Genomic DNA, 23,435 nt, shown 5'->3' on the forward strand with positions numbered 1-23,435 from the left:
CTCAAGCTGATTCAGTTTTTTTAATAGTTTCTAAAGGCTTAATTGTGTTTTAGGACAATTTTGTTCCCTACCACAAAAATAAATGACTTAAAACAGCAATGTTGAATAGGGGTTGAATTATTATGACAGCTGTGTTAGTAAAAAAATCCTAGAACTCAAACTCATTACATTATTGACATTGTCACTTTTAATATGCAAGTACACTGTTGTAGATGCAATTTTATAAAGTCCTGAAACTTCAGACAAGCTTTTATTTGTAAAGTACTGCAGTCTCTGGGGGGTTGAATAATTTTGATTGCAACTGTATGTATTCATACTTAAATATGCATTAGTAAAAGCGTTGCAAAAATGTTTTTGATTTTGAAAATATTTATTCTGAAGAAAGATAGACATGTGTAGTGATGAAAGCAGAAATATTAAGTGTCATGGATGTATATTTACTGAGTAATCCACTATTTTGTAGAGGGGGGTCAAAATGGCATTTTCAGAGGAGCCACATTACAGGTATGTGCCAAAAAATTTGAATATCGAGGGAAAGTCCATTTATTTCAATAATTTGTTTCAAAAAGTGAAACTTGTATGTTATATTAGTTCACTACACAAAAAGTGAAATATTTCAAACCTTTATTTGTTTCAGTTTTAATGATTATGGATTAAAGACATTTGGCCTTCAGCTCGTCTGCATCTCGGGGTCTCTGTTCCCTCATCTTCCTATTGACAATACCCCAGAGATTTTCAATGGGGTTCAAGTCCAATCAAGTCCAGTTATTCCATGGCTATTAAACCAGGGACTGGTAGTTTTGGCTTTGTGGGCAGGTGCCAAATCCTGCTGGAAAATAAAATCATCATCTGCAAAAAGCTTGATTATGCACTACTCCTGAACCAAACACAACATCAGAAGCGTCTGTGCTGGGCTCAGGAGAAAAAGTACAAAAGGAAGATGAGGGAACAGAGACCCCGAAATGCAGATGAGCTGAAGGCCAATATCAAAGCAACTTCTCAACAAAATACTGAGAACATAATACAGTACATTAACACACCGTTTAAGATCCTTTTTTTTATTGGTCACATGAAATATTCTAATTTTGTGAAATACTGGATTAGGTTTTTTTGGTCTTTAATCCATAATCATCAAAATTGAAACAAATAAAGGCTTGAAATATTTCACTTTTGTGTGTAGTGAGCTAATATAACACAAGTTTTACTATTTGAAACTAATTTTTGGAATAAATGGACTTTCACTCAGTATTCTAATTTTTTGGCACATCATAAAGTTATTTTTACACAAAGATCGGTAGCTCTATTAGTAAAATCGATGGAAATCTGTGTTGCATTATGTGTCACTGGTGACCATTCAAAAATGGGGAAACAGCACTTTTCAAGTTTTAACTCCAAAGTTTGCATACCTGTAACTCAAGAAGCATTAAAGATTATCTGTAGTTTCAACATTATTTGTTCAGACATTCCTCAGTAACAGAAAATAAGTATCATATTTTTGCAAACTGACTTACTGACCACTGAAAATGTGGTCAAAAATACCAATATCTCAGGAACCAAACCATACAGGGATTTAAAAATAAAAACATCAAAAGGAAGTTATCTATCAATATCTAAAAGGGCATTAAGATCTTTAATACTGCTTGAATTACAGGCTTGCACACTTTGGAGTAAGAACCTGAAAGGTGCAGTCGTGTCATTTCCTCATTTTTGAATGGTCACCGTTGGCACATAATGCAACACAGATTGCTAAAGATTGCTAAAATCTCTGTGTAAAAGTAACATTATGATGATTCTATCTTTAGTCATTTTACTCCCCTGTAATTTGGCTCTGAATCTCAGCTGAGAATTGTGAGTTTGACATCCCTCTCCAAAATACTGGAAATACTTAGTAAATATTCATCCATGACTTTCATCACAATAAATGCTTATCTTTCCTCAGATAAAAATATAAACAAAATCAAAAATTGGAGATGAGGAATTTTCTAAATTTTGGTTGATTTGACACAGACTGACTACTTACAGAAGTTATATGAACTCTATATTAGTTTTTACTTCCTTAAATTCAAACCTCATGTCTGAAACAGATCAAATCCAGGAACTGAATTCAGTTTGGTATAATCACAGACAGTACTGTAGTGTACTGTGGAGAATACTCTGGTGTCAGCAGCACAGGTTCAGGGTTTATCGGTGTTTTCTGACCTGGTATCGGCCGGTCATCAGCTGGTTTCTGGAGGGAGTGCACAGCGGCTGGACATAGTAGTTCTCCAGCCGAACCCCGCGCTCGGACAGTCGGTCCAGATGAGGAGTGCGGATCTCAGAGCCGTGATAGCCCACATCATTCCAGCCGTAATCATCCGCCAAAATAAACACCACATTCGGCGGTTTGGCCGCGACACGAGCGACAGAAACAAGCAGAAAACACAACACGAGTTTCCTCATTCTGAGCTTCAGTCAGACACGGAAGAGTCGCTCAAGAACACACGAGTCATCTGAACTCCGTCTGAACGATTCCTCGAATTAAAACAGAACTGTGATGAACTACTCAAACTCACACAAACCCGGCGGGAGACTGCAGAATCACACAATCTGACAATCCCAGCTCATGAATATTACTGTCACTCCGCTGACGGTCCTTCAATGGCGAGGGCGTGGTTATGAATATTAATAAGTCATGTGACGTCCCTCGTGAGCCTTCGGTTACGTAACGTAATTAATATTCATTAGCCAAGTTTTGTTTGCAAAAACGCAGTTTTTTCATGCACCTGTCAAGTTTGAGATTTTGGACTTAGTGTTTTTTCAGACTAGTGGAAAGAAAACATAAAAAAACACAGTGAAGTTTTCTTTTATAGCAGTTTATCTATTTGTGTCAATAGATTTCAATTACAATGCATATTTGTAAAGGCCAAGAGTTTTTTTCTCCTACACTGAGCCATAAATCTCCACTTCAGCAGCACTTACACACACCACACTTTACATTTGTATTCCTGTCTATATCCTGAAGGTTTTTACAGAGGGATTTGTTCATATTTAATTTGATTGATTTGTTTTACATTTTATTCTAAAAAGTTTTATTCAAAAAATATAGTGTTTCCTGTCTGTTCTAAGTGTTTTCTGAATTATGGAGTGACAAAATGACTTTTGACTCTAATATGTCAAAAAAAATTAAACAAGAATTTTCAAACTGACTTCATCCAGTGTAGATGTTTGTACTAGAAATGTATGCAAATTAGCGCACATTACATTAAATAATGGCTCAATTGCATATTTAAGCCTAACATTTTAGAAAACACGTAATGCAAAAAAACTTTGCAATTATCAAAGTAATCAATCAACTGGGTAAACAAGGTGATGAATATTAGTTCATTTTTTTACCCTATTCACCTGCAGTGTCTCACCTTAAGAAGTTCGTAAACAATTAAAATATGATCTTACCATTTTTAAATCCATCAAAAACTTTCACTTTATGAATTTACTTTTATCAATAAACCTGTCAGAGAGGAGAAAGAGTGTTTATTCACAGTGAAAACATACAGTACAGAGATACAGGAACAATCAGAGGTCTTTATAATATTTTACTGGAATCTGTAATACTGAGATTGTGCTTAATTAAAGTTCTTCTGTGGCTCTTTGTAAGACTCATCAGGTAATCCGATCCCTCGAAAACACACAAGTGTGAAATACTGTCATAGAGTTCAACTTGAGTGTGAAAATAATTGACAAAACATGACTTCTGGACATTAAGACATGATGTTTCAGCAGCAGCAGTGAATCGTCACAGTGTTTCAATTTAAATGATTTTTAACATTTCCTAAAAAATTACAACCTTTACATTTTCATATTCTGGCACATTTTCATGAAGCTTACAGCTGACTTATTTTGCTAACCAACACTGCTTGGTTGATATTTCTTGTTCTGTTGTGGTTAAACTGAATGAGCTCATGTCTGTCGATTGTGTTCAGAGGTTCTGGTTCTTCTTCTGCAGGCGTGTTCTGGCGGGTTCCGTGAGGACGAGGGGTTCCTGCGTGACCGTGGCCGGGTATTTCTGACCCAGAAGCTCCACTTCCACCTTCTGACCCACCTGAATCAGGTCCGCAGGCAGGTAAGCGAAGGCCAGGCTCTGCTGCGAGGTGTAGCTGTACGATCCTGACGTCGTGTTCCCAACCACCTCATGAGAACAAGTGAAACACGGACATGAGTATGACACAAGACAGTTTCCACCACAGAAACAATTACATTTTTATGCATTCAGACTTATATTTGCAAGATAAAAACTCAGAAAAAATACTATAGAAATTGTGATTCTTAGTGCTTTACACTGATTACTGGCCGAAATCAACAATTCACAATTCAAAAATCCATGTTTTAAGATGGTCAGGTTTTGTAATCGATGCATCAAGAAAAGGAGTGAATGGTTAGACCCCTAGTGATCAGTGCTCTGTGTGCTTCACCTGTCCGTTGTGCCAGACGGTCTCGTTTCCCTCCGGGTCGATGTCGTCCGTGTCCAGCGTGAGGAACGCCAGCCGACGACTCAAACCCTGAGCCTTGATCTCCAGCAGAGCCCGTTTACCGATGAAATCTGCCGACTGGAGACACCAGTGTGAGAACTTAAAACCACTAACAACATCTCACTTACAGCTCAACTGCTCCTCGTAGTTTTAGTTTATTACCTTGTTGAGTTTGATGAAATAGTCCAAACCGGCTTCTAAAGGATTCGTGTCACAGTTCATCTGAAAGAAAAGAACAGAAGCTTGAGATCTGATGAATGTTCTGTGAGTTTTAGTTAGAGATGCACTGACCGATATTTATCGTCCGATTATTTATTATTTTAAAGCCATCAGCATATCGGATATAGCATGAAAAGGGCTAATACTGATGGTTTATTAATCAACCTCATGGAGACAATGAGTTATCTGGTGTCTGTCGCGTAATCCAACGTTTTTCTCTGCTGCCAAACAAGCATTTTCTTTATTTTGCAAAAGCTTTACAGTTTTGAATGACATTTTATTTCTGTGTAACCAACCAGCATTGCTATAACCATAAATGACACAGTAACAGTTGCAGCGTTCGCGCCTTGTTGTGGAGAAAAGGGAACTATAATAGCCTAACTGTGTTTGTAAATATTTAGCTTTATTTACTGGTGTATTAGCCGACATTATTTCTTTATCTAATAATAAAACGTGATGTATCATTCCGAAGTCGTGAATTGAATCAAATGATTTGTGAACTGATACCCCGAACTGAATCAAATGATTCCCGAACTCGCTCCGATGCCCCGAATTGAATCAAATGATTCGCAAATTGAATCAAATGATTTGTGAACTGATGCCCCGAACTGAATCAAATGATTCGTGAACTCACTCTGATGCCCCGAACTGAATCAAATGATTCCCGAACTCGCTCCGATTCCCTGAATTGAATCAAATGATTCGCAAATTGAATCAAATGATTTGTGAACTGATGCCCCGAACTGAATCAAATGATTCGCGAACTCACTCTGATGCCCTGAACTGAATCAAATGATTCCCGAACTCGCTCCGATTCCCTGAATTGAATCAAATGATTCGCAAATTGAATCAAATGATTTGTGAACTGATGCCCCGAACTGAATCAAATGATTCGTGAACTCACTCTGATGCCCTGAACTGAATCAAATGATTCCCGAACTCGCTCCGATTCCCTGAATTGAATCAAATGATTCGCAAATTGAATCAAATGATTTGTGAACTGATGCCCCGAACTGAATCAAATGATTCGTGAACTCACTCTGATGCCCCGAACTGAATCAAATGATTCCCAAACTCGCTCCGATTCCCTGAATTGAATCAAATGATTCGCAAATTGAATCAAATGATTTGTGAACTGATGCCCCGAACTGAATCAAATGATTTCGCGAACTCACTCTGATGCCCCGAATTGAATCAAATGATTCGCGAATTGAATAAAATGATTTGCGAATTGAATCAAATCATTTGCGAACCAGAAGTCGCGACTTCATTCAAATGATTTGCAAACTCGCTCCGATTCCCCAAATTGAATAAAATGATTTGCGAACCCGAAGTCACGACTTGAATCAAATGATTCACGAAATTGCTCCGATTCCCCGAATTGAATCAAATGATTCGCAAATTGAATAAAATGATTCGCAAACCCGAAGTCACGAACTGAATCAAATGATTCGCAAATCAAATCAAATGATTCACGAACCCGAAGTAGCGAAATGAATCAAATGATTCTCAAACTGAATCAAATCCGAATCGCAAATTGAATCTACTGTGTATGATGTGTGTGTATGTGTTTATCAGTGTGTGTGTGTGTGTGTGTGTGTGTGTGTGTGTGTGTGTGTGTGTGTGTGTGTGTGTGTGTGTGTGTGTGTGTGTGTGTGTGTGTGAGCAGCACCTCAGCTCCCCAGGCTCTGAAGCCCTTCTCCAGTCTCAGTGAGCTCATGGCGTATGTGCCGAAGTTATCGATGTTCTCGTCTCGTCCCGCCTCCATCAGAGCCTCATACACCGCTGACATGTTCTGCATGTCCATGTAGAGCTCCCAACCCAACTCACCTACACACACACACACACACACACACACACACACACACACACACACACACACACACATACATACACATACATACACACACACACACACACACACACACACACACACACACACACACACACACACACACACACACACACACATACACATACACATACACACACACACACACACACACACACACACACACATACATACACATACATACACACACACACACACACACACACACACATACATACACATACATACACACACACACACACACACACACACACACACACACACACACACACACACACACACACACACACACACACACACACACACACACACACACACACACACACACACACACACACATACATACACACACACACACACACACACACACACACACACACACACACACGGTATGAGGACAGCTGCTCATCTGCATACATCAATTATCATGATTATCATATAATCAGCTTCACCTGTGTAGGATATGCGTATGGCGCGGACAGGAACGCCGGCGAGCTGAATGGATCTGCACTGCAGGAATCTGAATGCCGTATCACTTATATCTTCATCTGTCAGCTTCTGAAGAACCGTCCGTGACTTTGGCCCAGCGATACCCAAAACCCCGATCTCATCCGTCACATTAGACACGCTCACACGATAACCGCCGTCAGACGCCTCACGCTCGATCCACCTGAGACACACACAGACCACAGCAGCACACGCCAGTCAGACACAACTAGAGTTACAGTTTACAGTTTTTTACAGACGCTAGGACACATTTCTCAATACTTAGGTCACTTTTACAAAACTCTTCACACAATTCTCCAAACCGACTTTCAGCTTGGCAAAGCAGTTCATTTCACATTCAAAATGCACTACAACTACCAAAACACTTTATTCAGGTCTCAAATAAACTCATTCTTCCAGAACACTAGCAAAGGTTGACAGCCGACAAACACACTTTGTCACCCACAAAACAATGAGCTAAAAAACACTAACAACACGTAGCATTACACAGTGTTTTCTGGTGTAAAACAAGGACACATCTCTGTTTATAACTGCAATATATATATTGTTTATTACTGCAATATATGTTACTGGAATGAATCAGACATGATGCAGAATTCCTCAATATTTTATGTTGTTTATTTATTTTTATTTTTTTGCACTAAGTAATTCCAAAATACAAGAATTTGTATAGACACCATCCACTGATACAGATACAATAGTAATGCTAATCTACTGCATTTTTAGATTTGAAATATGTTTCAATAAAATATTGCTGTTGAATTTTGCTGTCTTATTCAGGTTTGCATTATGTTATTGTTTTGAACATAAGTTTAACAGTTTTGAAAACAGTATGTAATCATGTGCAAAATGTCCTGTACGTACAAAGATTTTTGTCAGTTGTTGTGTCTGAGTGAGAAAAGAATTCATGAAATTTGAGAGATGTAGTCATTGAATGATCATTGATCCTCAGTTTAGCCCACATAGACTTCTGTTGTGCTCACTGTGTCAAGAGTTTTGCAAAAGTGACCTAAGTATTGAGAAATGTGTCCTAGTATCTGTAAAAAACTGTAATGCTGAAAATAATGCAGGGATGTTTGTACAAGACTCATGCACTGCAAGAAAAGGCTTATCTTACGTATTTTTGTACAAACAAGTAAATCACTAATCGTTTCACTAGATAAGAACCTTCTTCCTCTGAAACTGCATTTTGGAAGTTCAAACTCGGGGCACCATAGAAGTCCACTATATGGAGAACATTCCTGAAATGTTTTCCTCAAAAAACATCATTTCTTTACGACTGAAGAAAGAAAGACATGGACATCTTGGATGACAAGAGAGTGAGTAAATTATCAGGAAATTTTTTAGTTTGGAAATGGAGTAATCCTTTAACAGTAGTGCTGCAGGTCAATTCACTGTTTCATCCAGAAGGGGGCGCCACGTGTGTGTGTGTGTGTGTGTGTGTGTGTGTGTGTGTGTGTGTGTGTGTGTGTGTGTGTGTGTGTGTGTGTGTGTGTGTGTGTGTGTGTGGAGGTCAGTGTGCTGCTTTCTGATTGGATAAGACAAGGGGCAGAAACCAAACAGCTGTGTTACTGACACACAAACAGACACTTCAGATATTCTCACATTACACACACTGGCTCCTTCAACTCTCAGATTGTAGTGATAGTTACTGGTGTGTGTGTGTGTGTGTGTGTGTGTGTGTGTGTGTGTGTGTGTGTGTGTGTGTGTGTGTGTGTGTGTGTGTGTGTGTGTGTGTGAGACTCACCGCAGATCATGCAGCTCTGACCCGGAGCCTGTGATGAGCAGAAACTCTCCAGGTGCAGTCTGGGTAACCGTGACCTCAGCGTAGACACGCCCCCGTGGGGTCAACATGTGACTGATGTTGGTTTGACCCACCTGAGAAACATCACAAAACCAGTCTTTAGTAGCACAGGTATATTTGTAGCAATAGCCAACAATACATTGTATGGGTCAAAATTATAAAAAAAAAAAATTAATGCCAAAAGTTATTAGGATATTAAGTAAAGATCATGTTTCATGATAATATTTTGTACATTTTCTACTATAAATATATCAAAACTTAATTTTTGATTAGTAATATGCATTGCTAAGAACTTCATTTAGACAACTTTAAAGGCGATTTTCTCAATATGTGGATTTTTTCCCACCTCAGATTCCAGATTTTCAAATAGTTGTATCTCAGCCAAATATTGTCCTATCCTAACAAACCATACATCAATGGAAAGCTTATTTATCAGTTTTCAGATGATGTATAAATGTCATTTTAAAAAAATGGATTGTTAAGACTGGTTTTGTGGTCCAGGGTCACATATTAGGCTACTGTTGTTTTCCTGTCTGTCTCTCTCTCTCTCTCTCTCTCTCTCTCTCTCTCACCTTTGGCAGTGTGTTGGCAAACAGCCGGTCCAGCAGCCGGTGTGAATCTTCTCCTTTCACAATGAACTTCCCGAAGGGTGAAAGGTCAATCACACCCACACCCTGCATCACCAGTTTACACTCTCGCCCGACCGGCCCGAACCAGTTAGTCCTTCTGAAACTGGGTCTGCACACAGGACCCGAGAGAGACACGCACTCACAATCATCCAATCACAGCAGTGGATTTCACTTCATTCTGGCATCAGTTACACTACTGTTCAAATGCTTGAGGTCAGTAACTGTGTTTTTAAAGTAATTATTAGTTTTATTCACCAAAGACACACTCAATTGAGTAAAAAGATCAAATAAATTGTTGTTCTTTTGAACTTTCTATTTATCTGTGGATTAAAAAATAGGTTTCCACAAAAATATTGTGCAGCACAACTGTTTTCAACACTGATAATAATCAGAAATGTTTGTTGAGCAGCAAATCAACATATTAGAATGATTTCTGAAGGATCATGTGACACTGAAGACTGCAGTAATGATGCTGAAAATTCAGCAGCGCATCACAGAAATAAATTACAGCTTAACAAATATTCACAAAGAAAACTGTTATTTTAAATTCTAAAAATATTTCACAATTTTTACAGTATTTTTGCCCAAATAAATGCAGCCTCAGTGAGCAGAAGACACTTCTTTCAGAAACATTATAAATCATTCAAACATCTGAATGCTATGTTCATGTTATTTCCTGTCTCTCACTTGTATCCGATGTCGTCTCCAGGTTTGTGGAAGTAATGTGGCTGCTCCCATCCTGCGTGGAAACCCATGGAGCATTTGTCCTTCAGCAGCTCATAGACGCCGCTGACACGTTTCGTCGGGCGACCTGCAAAGCGCTCCTCCTTGGGGTAACCCACTGAAACCAATCAGAGAACAGAGCTCATCTACATCACGCATCACTGTAGCGTCCGCACACGTCTTCCTGTCACGTGACTCACCGACGTTGTTGAATCCGTACGACTCTCTGGCTTTGGCGCACAGGTAGGGGACGGTGGTCCAGTGAGCGTAGCGGTTGGGGTCGCACTCGATCAGGTCATACGGCGGCTCTCCGCTCACGATCCAGTCACTGAGAAACTTCCCCACTCCTCCAGAGTGAATGATGCCATACCTGTCAATCACACATAACACACCTGTCAATCACACACCTGTCAATCACACATAACACACCTGTCAATCACACAGAACACACCTGTCAATCACACACCTGTCAATCACACACCTGTCAATCACACACCTGTCAATCACACATAACATACCTGTCAATCACACACCTGTCAATCACACACCTGTCAATCACACATAACACACCTGTCAATCACACACCTGTCAATCACACATAACACACCTGTCAATCACACACCTGTCAATCACACATAACACACCTGTCAATCACACACCTGTCAATCACACATAACACACCTGTCAATCACACACCTGTCAATCACACATAACACACCTGTCAATCACACACCTGTCAATCACACATAACACACCTGTCAATCACACACCTGTCAATCACACATAACACACCTGTCAATCACACACCTGTCAATCACACATAACACACCTGTCAATCACACACCTGTCAATCACACATAACACACCTGTCAATCATCATCTCTGCTGATCACAACAGTTTCAAAACTAGCATATGAGCTGTAGAACCAGCAAGTTACTGAACTTTTATTCAACTGAATCACAGTTATTGATCTGAATGATATTGAACCGAATCATACTGAACTGAATCAATTATTGAACTGAATCATACTGAACTGAATCAGTTATTGAACTGAATCATACTGAACTGAATCAGTTATTAAACTAAATCAGTTATTGAACCGAATAATACTGAACTGAATCATACTGAACTGAATCACAGTTATTAAACTAAATCAGTTATTGAACCGAATAATACTGAACTGAATCATACTGAACTGAATCACAGTTATTAAACTAAATCAGTTATTGAACCGAATAATACTGAACTGAATCATACTAAACTGAATCAGTTATTGAACTGAATCAGTTATTGAACTGAATCAGTTATTGATCCGAATCATACTGAACTGAATCATACTGAACTGAATCAGTTATTGAACCGAATCATGCTGAACTGAATCAGTTATTGAACTGAATCATACTGAACTGAATCAGTTATTGAACTGAATCATACTGAACTGAATCATACTGAACTGAATCAGTTATTGAACCGAATCATACTGAACTGAATCATACTGAACTGAATCAGTTATTGAACTGAATCATACTGAACTGAATCAGTTATTGAACCGAATCATACTGAACTGAATCATACTGAACTGAATCAGTGTGTGTGTGTGTGTGTGTGTGTGTGTGTGTGTGTGTGTGTGTGTGTGTGAGTGTGTGTACCTGGTATTTATCACGTTGTGGGGACCAAATGTCCCCACCAGGATAGGAATACCAGTAGATTTTGACCTTGTGGGGACATTTCTTAGGTCCCCATGAGGAAACAGGCTTATAAATCATGCACAATGAGTTTTTTTGAGGAAGTAAAAGTGTGCACAATCTCCTGTGAGGGCTAGGTTTAGGTGTAGGGTAGGGTTAGGGCCATAGAAAATACGGTTTGTACAGTATAAAAACCATTACGCCTATGGAATGTCCCCATAAAACATGTAAACCCAACGTGTGTGAGTGTGTGTGTGTGTGTGTGTGTTAGGGATGGTTCGATACGTGTATCGGTACCGTTCGGTTCTCGGACAAATTCCAAATGGAAGTGATCATCCCTATCACCTTTGTGGGAGGACTTAGGGCACGTGCAGGTCATAATGTAGTCGTTTGCAATGCACTTGGCGAAGGGAGCGATGTTATTTCCTCATTATCTTCAGCTGGGATGTTTACGTGACAACACAGCATGGTCTCTGTCAGCAGATGTCGCTGTCTTTTTATTGTAAGCATAACTAAGCGAATCTGCTTCGTGCTGACAGACGCGTGTGTTTGACTTGAAGCGGGGCAGCGCCACTTCAAGTCGAACACATCCGCGTCTGTCAGCACTAAGCAGATTCGCTTAGTCTCCCTACAAAGGTGATAGGGATGATCACTTCCATTTGGAATTCGTCCGAGAACCGAACGGTACCGATACACGTATCGAACCATCCCTAGTGTGTGTTTTGTGACATATCAGGACACAAATTTGTGTAATAACATGGGTATGACATAGGTATTACAAGGAGAGGGTGACTTATGAGGACATTGTCCATGTCCCCACTTTTCAAAAGGCTTATAAATCATACAGAATACGTTTTTTTTGAGAATGTAAAGATATGCACAATCTCCTGTGAGGGCTAGGTTTAGGTGTAGGGAAGGTGTAGGGCCATAGAAAGTACGGTTTGTACAGTATAAAAACCATTACGCCTATGGAATGTCCCCATAAAACATGTAAACCCAACGTGTGTGTGTGTGTGTGTGTGTGTGTGTGTGTGTGTGTGTGTTAAGGGTTTGTGTGTGTTCACCCGAAGCCAATGGCGGTCCAGTAGTTTCTGGCTCCCTGATGTGGTCCGATCATGGGCAGCAGGTCAGGTGTGTATGTGATTGGTCCAGACACGACGTTAATGATGTCAGCGTTCTTCAGAACCGGCACCATCTCCATGGCCATTTCCACATGATCCATGATCCGGTCCAGATCGGACTCAAACAGCTCCTTACCGAACCCTGCAACACACTCCTGATTATTTCTGCCTGTTCTGTGATTTCACTGTGATCTGATCTCTGTAATCGTGTGATCACCTGGAGGAACCCCGTCTCTGACCCACGAGTCCTGCAGCTTCATCTTCTCCTCCTTCTCGTAGGGTCCGAACAGCAGACCGTCCCGCTCCTGACGCAGGTAATAGGAGCCCTCCAGATCCCGGATCACCGGCAGCTCCGTCTTCAGCGCCTTCACTTCGGGGACGGTCGCCGTGACGACGTACTGGTGATGCACTGGGATGGTGGGGTGCTCCAAACCGATCATGTGACCCAGTTCACGCGCCCAGAACCCTGACATCAACACAAATAGAGAGTGCTTTATATGCTATATATCATAAACACATCATCCGCAAGTAATGCACACCACTCCAGTCCATCACTTAACATCTTGAAAAGACAAAAGCTGAAACAAATCCATCATTTTTAACTAAAAATTCTCCAAAGTCCAGACACATATTTGTTTAGAGCTGTTTTGGCTTGTAAACAGTGCTTGATCTGATTTCTCTCCTGATTCAGACCAGACGAGTTTTTCACTGGAGGAAGCGTTATTATGGATTATAGACTCAATGTACTTTAGTTAAAATGTCTTAATGATAGATTTATTTCAGCTTTTGTCTTCTCAAGATGTTAACTGATGGACTGGAGTGGTGTGGATTACTTGCGGATTATTGTGATGTTTTTATCAGATGTTTGGACTCTCATTCTGACGGCACCCATTCACTGCAAGGATCCATTGGTGAAACACATTTATACAAATCTGATGAAGAAACAAACTCATCCTAATCTTGGATGACCTAAAGATGAGCATATTTTCAGCTAAGTCTCAACTTTGAGTGAACTATCCCTTTAAGAAGAAACCCTGAGTGAAGGAGACACACAAACACTGAGGATGTCCTGAAATATACACACAGAATATGATCCTTCAGTCTGAAATAACCTCCAGCAGCCCAACATACACACGCACACTTTTTTATTGGCTTCCTGGTTTTTACACTGAGCTAATATTTTCTGAACATAACCCTCCCAGAACACCTTTTGCCTTCTGGCATTTTAATAAAACATTGTTTAGTTTGTGTGTGTTTGTGGATCTGAGCAACAAACACACAACCACATCTATAGCGCTGTGAGATGTCATCTGATTGGTCGAGGTGTTTTTTTTAAGGCACCAATCACGGCTCACGGTGCGTTTGTGGGTCGGCAGGTTCAGAGTAACCGGATCCTCCCGAAAACATTCCGTGAGCTCTGACCTTTGACCTCCAGGTGTGTCTGACTGATCCCAGATCTGCATCTCTGTCCCGACAGAACCTGCTGATGATGTCATCGCTGAAGCACAAGTTCACTTCCCAAACAAGAATGAGAACTCCATCTGAACATGTCAAAACAAGATTCATTCACTTTAAAATGAGATATAAATATTTTACTTCTCTTTGGTAACGGCCTTCTATTCTTCATCGGCAAAATGTTCTTGTTTTGCATGTAAAACTGGTAGTTTTGCAGGCAAATTCATTGTTTACAGCCAAAACTGATAAAAATAGACCAGAGTAGAACCAATTAGAGCACTATAGAAAAGAACAGAACAGATCATAGAATAGAACAGATCAGAATAATATAAACTAAAAGTGAATAGAATAGATACTAGTATAGAAAAGAACAGAACAGTAGCTGAAGTTGATGGCCTTCACAGAAAGAACTGAAGTGAGAGAAAAAAAAAACGCAGAATAAGGAGTTCTGGTGAGAACTGGTTGAGCTGAGGCGTGTGAGAGAGACCTCTGCTGATTGGCTGAGAGATGAGCCGTTGGCGGGAGCTGATTGGCTGTTCATGTGACTGGGACAGAAGGCCAAAACCTCAAAAAACCTGGACCAACATCAGTCAAACAAACAAACGCACACACACACACACACAGATCTGACTCTGGTTCTTCATTACTCAATTCAGTCCACAGAAACATTCTCAGTGTTTTCTCATGTTCAAACAAACTCACGCAAGCAGAGAAAACACATGACACACATTAAACATTCAGCACTCTCCTTTCAGAGGCGGACCGATGACCCAAATGCGGATTATGGGACACAATAATGTGTGTGCTACAGGAGGGGTCAGAGGTCAGCGATCGCCCGTGTGACCGTACAATATGTGTCTGATCATCTTATCAAAGCTGCTTCAGCACGTTCTACAAACTATTACAACAAAACAAGCTGTAAGATCTCAACCCTTGACACATCCGTCGAATTGTGCTGATACTACTGCAATCTATATTTAAAAATGTTAAATCATGTTCTTAGTCTTGTTCTTTCTATCCTGTTACGGATACAAAAGTTACAAGAGAATCTTGATTTTAATATTAGATGCAGTTTTTTATGTCCCCAAAATATCAAAAATATCCAGAGAAACAAAAAATATGCATCTTACAACATACCACAAAATATACACCATAAAGCAAACTGTGTCTTAATTCATGCACAATATTCACTGATTGTAAACTGCTCTGAAACGGCGAATCTGTAGAACAGACAACAGTGTTTGATCGTGCAGTGCTCATATTTCTGACCCTGGACCACAAAACCAGTCAATTTTTAAAAACTTTTTTGAGATTTACACATCATCTGAAAGCTGTATAAATAAGCTTTCCATTTATGTAGGATAGGACAATATTTGGTCGAGATACAACTATTTGAAAATCTGGAATTTTAGGGCTCCAGAAAATCTAAATATTGAGAAAATAGCCTTTAAAGTTGTCCAAATGAAGTTCTTAGCAATGCATACTACTAATCAATTATTAAGTTTTGAGATATTTACAGTAGGAAATTTACAAAATATCTTCATGGAACATGACCTGTACTTAAAGGGGTCATGCACTTTTACGAGCTGTTTGAACTGGAATGTGTGTTGGGAGAGTGTGTACACAACCACCCAGTAGTTTTCTTTTAATTAAGTGAAATAATTTGCCTCTTCGTTTTAGCATAGACCCGCCCAGAGTCACTGAGGGAATGTGGCCGCCGATCTGTTATCGGTTATGTCGTCTTCTCTATGTACATCCGTCTCAATATAGTTCATAATGGCACGTTTATAATGAACAATGCATTAAGGTGACTGTCTATTTACAAACTGTGTACGTTGTCGTAAAACTACATTAAGCTTAGCTTTGTAACGCTAGATGGTTTAAAACGGTGTCTGTTAATGATTAAGATGTCATGTAAAATTATTTTAAATCGTTTTGGATCAGTATTAACTGCATTAAGAATGGTAACGTTAACACAATACCTGCAAAAGTGTTTATAGCCCGCAACTGCATATGAGTAAAGACCATAACAATAAATAAATAAGATAAATCAAAGTGACATTAAGTTTACTAACCATTCAGACACGTCCAGTATAAGCCGTAATTGCCGAACTTCTTTGCGGGTGTCATCTTGTTTCGGTTCCAACTCTGGTTTTTAAATTAAATTGTAAATGGATGGGGTTGTACAGTGTCTTCAAAGCCCCCCAGTGCCATTTTTCCCCAAACTATACAACTATACCCCCAACTGTTGTCTAGGCAACACCCCGTGTGCTATGTAATCACACGCCCACAGAACTGAGGGGCGGGGTCAGTAGAGGTTCATATCATTTAAAGGGCCAGGTACTGATATCTCTTGCTGAGAACAGAGCCATTTTTTTCCAGGTAAAATGAGTGTTTTTTTACATTACCATAGAGAATTTTTAATCAAAGTATATTACAAACTTTTCATTAGGACCCTAAAGCATCATATTAACTTGTGGAAAATGGGCATCCTATGACCCCTTTAACATGCTAATGATTTTTAGCATAAAAGAAAAATCTATCAATTTGACCCATACAATGTATTTTTGCACTGCACTTCTTTACTTACTTAGATTTTGTGTCTTGTTTCCAGCCAAAATATCTAAAAATTCTTAAATCAAGAAGGATTTTCTAGACGAGTAAAAATTATTTTCTTGTTTTCAGAAAAAAACAAGTCCAAATTAAGTGCATTTTTGCTTAGAATAAACAAAATTATCTGCCAATGGGGTAAGCAAAAAAAAAATCTTGTTTCAAACAAAAAATGCACTTAATTTTGACTTTGACTGAAAACAAGACAATAATTTTCATTAGTCTACAAAAAACTTCTTGATTTAAGAATTTTTAGATATTTTGGCTGGAAACAAGACAAAAATTCTAAGCTGGAAAAGCATTTTTTTGCAGTGTGGCTATTGCTACAAATATACCTGTGCTACTTAAGACTGGTTTTGTGCTCCAGGGTCACATTTATTTCATGAAATCATCTCCTTTCGAAGTTTAATCACACTGGCATGTATTGCAATTTCTTTTTTTCCATCCCCAAATTTAAGACCTCTTTAAGACACTGTAGGCAAAAACACTGTTCATGCACCTGTCAAGTTTGAGATTTTTGGCTTTTTGGTGTTTCATAAAGTGTTTTTTCAGACTAGTGAAAAGAAAACAGCCAAAAGACACTGTTAAGTGTTTCTTTTATAGCACTTTATCTATTTGTGTCAATAGATTTCAATTACAATACAGATTTTTAAATGTCGTTTTCTCAAAATGATATTTTTCTCCTACACTCAGCCATAAATCTCCACTTCAGCAGCACTTACACACACCACACTTTACATTTTTATTCCTGTCCTTATCCTGAAGGTTTTTACAGAGGGATTTGTTTATATATAATTTGCTTAATTATATACAACATTTTATTCCCCAACAAATTATAAATATATATTGTTTTCTGTCTGTTCTAAGTATTTTCTGAATTATGGAGTGACAAAAATGAGACACCCAAAATAAAACATTCTGTAAAACATTCTAATATGTCAAAAAAATTAAACAAGAATTTTGTTGTATAGTGTTGTATTTCATTAAATAATGCTTCATTTGCATATTTAAACCTAACATTTTAGAAAACTTTTAATACAGACATTTTTTGCAATTATCAATGTAATCAATCAACTAGGTAAGTAAAGTGATAACTTTTAGTTCATTTCTAACCCTATTCACCTGCAGTGGCTCGCCTTTAAATGACAATTAGAACTTTTGGTAAACCATGTAAGATCTGTAATGCATTTCTTTTTAAGAACCCTGAAAAGCAAGCTGCTCCATTGGTCTCCGTCACCTCAGGTTTCCAGCAGCAAGTCAGACAGCTGCAGCTCTGAGATATAAATGGGGAGCAGATGCTCCTCAGACTGCAGTGAGGGGTGTGGCCTAACACATGTGGGTGTGGCCTTATATAAGGCTTGGCATGTGGTTTATCATATGTGGGTGTGGCCTAACCTGTGGCATTGACGATGCGATTGGCTCGGATGGTTCCGTGTGGCGTCTGGACGTCCCATTTGCCGTCGGCGGTCTGCGTGAGTCCTGTGACCGGAGCGGGTTGATAGATCTGAGCGCCGTACATTCGCGCTCCTGCCGCCAGAGCCATCGTCAGAGAATACGGGTCGATGTGACCGTCACCTGGATTATAGAGACCCGCCAACACCTGACACACACAGACAAGCAGCTGCATCACTGAATTTAATGTGTACTGGATTTTCCAGAATATTTATCAATTTTTATTATATAAAAGATGCTGTGACTTATATTCCAAAGTAGTTCATGTATTGCAATTAATGTCAATCATGCACAACATGCAAAGTACTCTCTGACTCAATCACAATTTGACGTCACCCCAAAGCGACATGATCTGTGTTCATTTGTTTTTCTCAACAATGCAGTTTTGACCCAGCGTGACTTATTTTCCAGAGAATGCGGGATGTGTTTTGTCCTCAGGCATCTAGACGTGTTTGTACCTTGTTCATGTTGAGCAGAGGGAAGAGCTGCTGGATCTTCTCGGGGTCGATGAGGAACTGAGGCGTGGGGTGCCAGTGTGTTCTGCTCATCTGATATTTGAGCTCATCCACTCGGACCGGAGTAGATGCCAGTCTGATGCTGCCGGGTTGATGGAAGCCCACGGCCTACGACACAAACACACCGCACTCACACTCAATAACACACAAATGCATCACAGAGCTACAGCCAAAACCTGAGCGACTCACCTGTAATGAATCTCTCTATCTCTAGTAAACATGATTGTAGAGGTATCTCACCTGTCCTGTCTCGGCTTCCAGCTGCTCGAAGAGTTTAATGCTGTAATAATGAATCTTCTTCAGATTAATGCCGGGGTGATAGTATGTGGTGAGTCCCGCCTGTGAATGAAAACATCATCATCAGAACATCAGAAGGACAGCACAGGAACTCAACATAACCTCTGCTATACGCTGACAGTCTTCTCAGACAATCATTTGAGCCTGTTTAACCTGAAATACTGCAGTGGGACTTCAAAACCAGTCATTTTATACTGACGCTTTTACCTGAAGCTGTGTGATTTATCAATTTCATGCATTCACTGGGAATCAAACCTGTGAACTTGGTGTTGCAAGCAAGCACCGTGATCCACTGATTGTTTTTAATCTCTTAAAACTGAACACCAGACAGAACAGCCGCCATACTGGTTAATTTCTAGCAGTGGCTTAATGTTTGGTCAGACGAGGATCTGTACAGCTTACATGCTAAAGTCAGCATGAGAGAAATCAAACACTTAAAGGATTAGTTCACTTCCAGAAGAGACATTTACAGATCATTTACTCACTCACTTGTCATTCAAGATGTTCATGTCTTTCTTTCTTCAGTCGTAAAGAAATTATGTTTTTTGAGGAAAACATTTCAGGATTTCTCTCTATATAGTGGACTTCTATGGTGCCCTGAGTTTGAACTTCCGAAATGCAGTTTAAATGCAGCTTCAAAAGGCTCTAAATGATCCCAGTTTATATACTTTTTAACCTCAAATGCTGGTCTTGTCTAGCTCTGTGAGACACATGTGTACTCAAGACAGTTAGGGTATGTTGAAAAACTCCCATCTCATTTTCTCCTCCAACTTTAAAATGGTCCTCCATCGCTGCAGAAGTACCGACCCAGTGTTTACAAAGTGAACGTGCAAAGAAGATCAAACACGCTTTACAAACAAAGGTAAAACAGTGATGTAGGACGATTTTGAAGTTGGAGGAGAAAATGAGATGGGAGTTTTTCCACATACCCTAACTGTCTTGAACCGGAATACACAGAGTTGAAGCAGAGCTAGACAAGACCAGTATTTGAGGTTAAAAAGTATATAAATTGTAACTATTTTTAGAAATTAACCGATCATTTCGCTAGATAAGACCTTTCTTCCTCGGCTGGGATCATTTAGAGTCCTTTGAAGCTGCATTTAAACCGCATTTTGGAAGTTCAAACTCGCGGACACCATAAAAGTCCACTATATGGAGAACAATCCTGAAATGTTTTCCTCAAGAAACATCATTTTTTACAACTCAAGAAAGAAAAACATGAACATCTTGGATGAAAAGGGAGTGAGTACATTATCTGTAAACTTTGCTCTGGAAATGAACTAATCCTATAATATTCTTTTGTTTATTCTAGAATGCACAGAAGTCTTCAGGTTGATCCAGTTCTGGAAATATAGTTGTAATGCGATTTCTACAAACGAATCTCCATTTTTTAAACCATTGCTGATTTGCCAGAAAATACTTTTTAATTTCTTTTTACTGTTTTCCTCATTCAAGCAGATGGAGCAGCAGCCCTTGGACGACTAAACAGATCTGAATAATGACTGTACTGTCTTTCTTGACCTGCTTTACAATTGAAACTTAATTAGTTTGATAAATTATGAACTTCACACAGTGACTGAGCTGCAATGATTTGAATAACGACATTATTGTTTTTTTGAGCTGCTTTAAAGCTGAATTAGGATTAGTCTCATATTTATCACATCACTGATTCTGTTATGTTCCTGTTTATTTTTGGGTTAAAAAGCACTATAGAAATGAATGTGACTTGACCCACATTTGCCATCATAGACAGCAGCTGCTTGAGCGTTTATCAAGACGACTGCTGAGTGAACCGACATCTGTTACAGTCACATCAAACTCCTTAAGATAAGAAACTTTAATCACTGGGGGGGGGTTTCCTAATTTACGGGGTTTGATGCAACTAGGGGCATTTTCTACAATACTACACCAAATCTAGATTCTAGTTGACCCCTGACCCTTGACCCCTGAGCCTACCGCGTGCCATGTGGATCCGGCCGTCAGCTCGGACTTTTCCAGCAGCACCACGTCCTTCTGTCCGGCTTTGGCCAGATGATACGCCAGACTGACCCCGACACACCCGCCGCCGATGACCACCGTCTCCGCAGAGTCCTTCAGACGCTTCCCCAAAACACCAGCAGATCCGTCTCTGAGAACCAGAACCATCAAACACACACAGATGATCAGACTATGATTAGATATGATTCAATCACACATCATTCATGCACAATCTGTTTTTATTTTGAGTTTAAATCCATATGGTTTGAATTTTCCCATTCATTCCCAAAATGTTTGTAAGATATACTCATATTTTCTCAAATACTTAAACAATTGTCAATTGTCAAGTCTATCAGACATAATTTTTATTTTCTCAGCTTTGTCAGATATATCTTAGATTGTATCTCAGATACAACTCATAACTGTTACGTCTATTAAATAAAATTTATATTTCTTAAATATATTTCTCAGACTCATCTCATAATTTTCCAGCCTAAGACATATAATTCATATTTTCTCCTCTCTATCTCATTTGTTTCTCACCTGTCATCTGTGGCGAAGCTCCTTGCAGAGACGCGCAGTGTTTTTCTCCTGAAGTCTCGCCTCACAAGAGCGTTAAACGCGTTTAATATTCGCGACATTTTGCGTTGCGGGAGCGAATGGAGTTTTCTTGAGTTTCGTCTTGAGTTCGGCTCGGAGTTTCCAAACAAACCCTCAAGCAGGAACACGCACGAGCAGCGCGCGCCCGTCTGTCAGAGCGCGTCAAACACGCGGTGCGTTTAACAGCCTATGAGAGGATTCCTATTCATTATCATTAACGAAAAACACAGTCTACACTGAATAAAGACAGTAAATCAGAATGATTCAGTGTATTTTTTCCTACATGCACACTAGCTCTCGCGTGCGTGTGTGTGCGCGCGCACTCAGCATCTGTTATATCAGCAGAGTTGACCTGCAATAACATATCTTTCATAAACAGTCCGAGTGAATGAACAATCTCCAGCACAAACAAAGATTGCAGCAACCCTGAATCTCTCTCTCTCTGTGTGTGTGTGTGTGATCTAGAGGAATGTTTGTGGACAGTGAAATGTGTCAAGGCAGCAGATCACATGATCAATGATCTCAAACACAGCGGCGATAATCAGCTCAGACTCGATCAATGATCAATAGCTCGTCTACAAACACCGTCAGTGGAAAACATCTGCACCATCGAGCAAGGAATGTTCTCAGATTTCTGGTTTTGGCAAGGTTCCCTCTTGGTTACGACTTACGAACAAACATTCCTTTAGTAAGGTTCATGTAACGTTTGTCTCAGATCTTAAATGTTACAGTTTATTGTTACTTTTGTTACTTTTACTACAGGCCTACGATACTCAGATATTCAGAGAACATTTAAAAGTAACATTCCCTTGTTTGCAAACTGATTAAATGGAATGTTCTCCAACATAACCAAGAGAAAAAAAAAATTCATAACTTATTAGAAACATTAGCCTAGAGAAACGTTCCTAATATATTTTTATTAGGGACCAGACTGTTAGAACGTTCGGGCGAGGTTCTCTCAACGTTATAAACAATCGTTATTTCAGTAGCATTAATGTTCATTCGGAGTGATGTTTAGTCTTTAATGATTTTCTCAAAGAGTTATGCAAAAACGTAATTTGCATATTGTTAATGATACTTTGTTGTTCTGAAATATTTTAACTGGACGAAATATTTTTAAAAGTTATTCAAAATTATAAAATGAAATGTCACCTTTAAATTGGCATAACTAATAAAAACCGTGTTCAAAATGTCCGAAAAACTAGATAATTCAGAAATAATGTTTTCATAACGAAATAGGAACGTTAGTAAAACGTTCTTAGTACATGGGTCAAAGACGAAAAGGGGATTAAGCATAAAAACAATAAGTGTAACACTGCTTTAAATTGTTGTTTTTCAAAAAAAAATAAAAATAAAATAAAAACAATACAAGGTTTCTCTTTAATTTAATTGCATTTGTGTTTTGTTTTTTCTGAGAAAAAAAACAACATCCATTTTTCCCCCACTAAAATGTTATTTAGTGTAACAATCTTGCCAGGCATAT

At 39.2% G+C, this 23,435-nt stretch overlaps 2 protein-coding genes across 2 annotated transcripts in view; both read right to left on the reverse strand.

Moving 5' to 3' along the window:
- Window positions 1-2,624, reverse strand: part of LOC141292605 (arylsulfatase B-like) — a 14,254-nt gene extending 11,630 nt beyond the window's left edge. The window contains exon 1 of the mRNA XM_073824639.1: window positions 2,200-2,624. Coding sequence (XP_073680740.1) covers window positions 2,200-2,439 — 240 coding nt within the window. The 5' untranslated portion in view covers window positions 2,440-2,624. The remainder of the gene's footprint in view (window positions 1-2,199) is intronic.
- An 866-nt stretch (window positions 2,625-3,490) lies between these two features.
- dmgdh (dimethylglycine dehydrogenase) lies at window positions 3,491-22,403 on the reverse strand. The gene is made up of 16 exons (XM_073824193.1): window positions 21,896-22,403; window positions 21,332-21,503; window positions 19,319-19,417; window positions 19,022-19,186; window positions 18,507-18,711; window positions 13,264-13,512; window positions 12,990-13,188; window positions 10,440-10,609; window positions 10,204-10,357; window positions 9,460-9,625; window positions 8,831-8,961; window positions 7,029-7,246; window positions 6,397-6,554; window positions 4,668-4,727; window positions 4,449-4,583; window positions 3,491-4,165 (listed from the first exon to the last, which is right to left on the reverse strand). Exons 1-16 carry the CDS (start codon window positions 21,991-21,993, stop codon window positions 3,956-3,958), a joined length of 2,589 nt encoding a protein of 862 aa, XP_073680294.1. The 5' UTR covers window positions 21,994-22,403; the 3' UTR covers window positions 3,491-3,955.
- Between the last annotated feature and the right edge of the window lie 1,032 nt (window positions 22,404-23,435).

The sequence above is a fragment of the Garra rufa genome, chromosome 19 (genome assembly GCF_049309525.1).
Source record: "Garra rufa chromosome 19, GarRuf1.0, whole genome shotgun sequence".
NCBI lineage: Eukaryota > Metazoa > Chordata > Actinopteri > Cypriniformes > Cyprinidae > Garra > Garra rufa.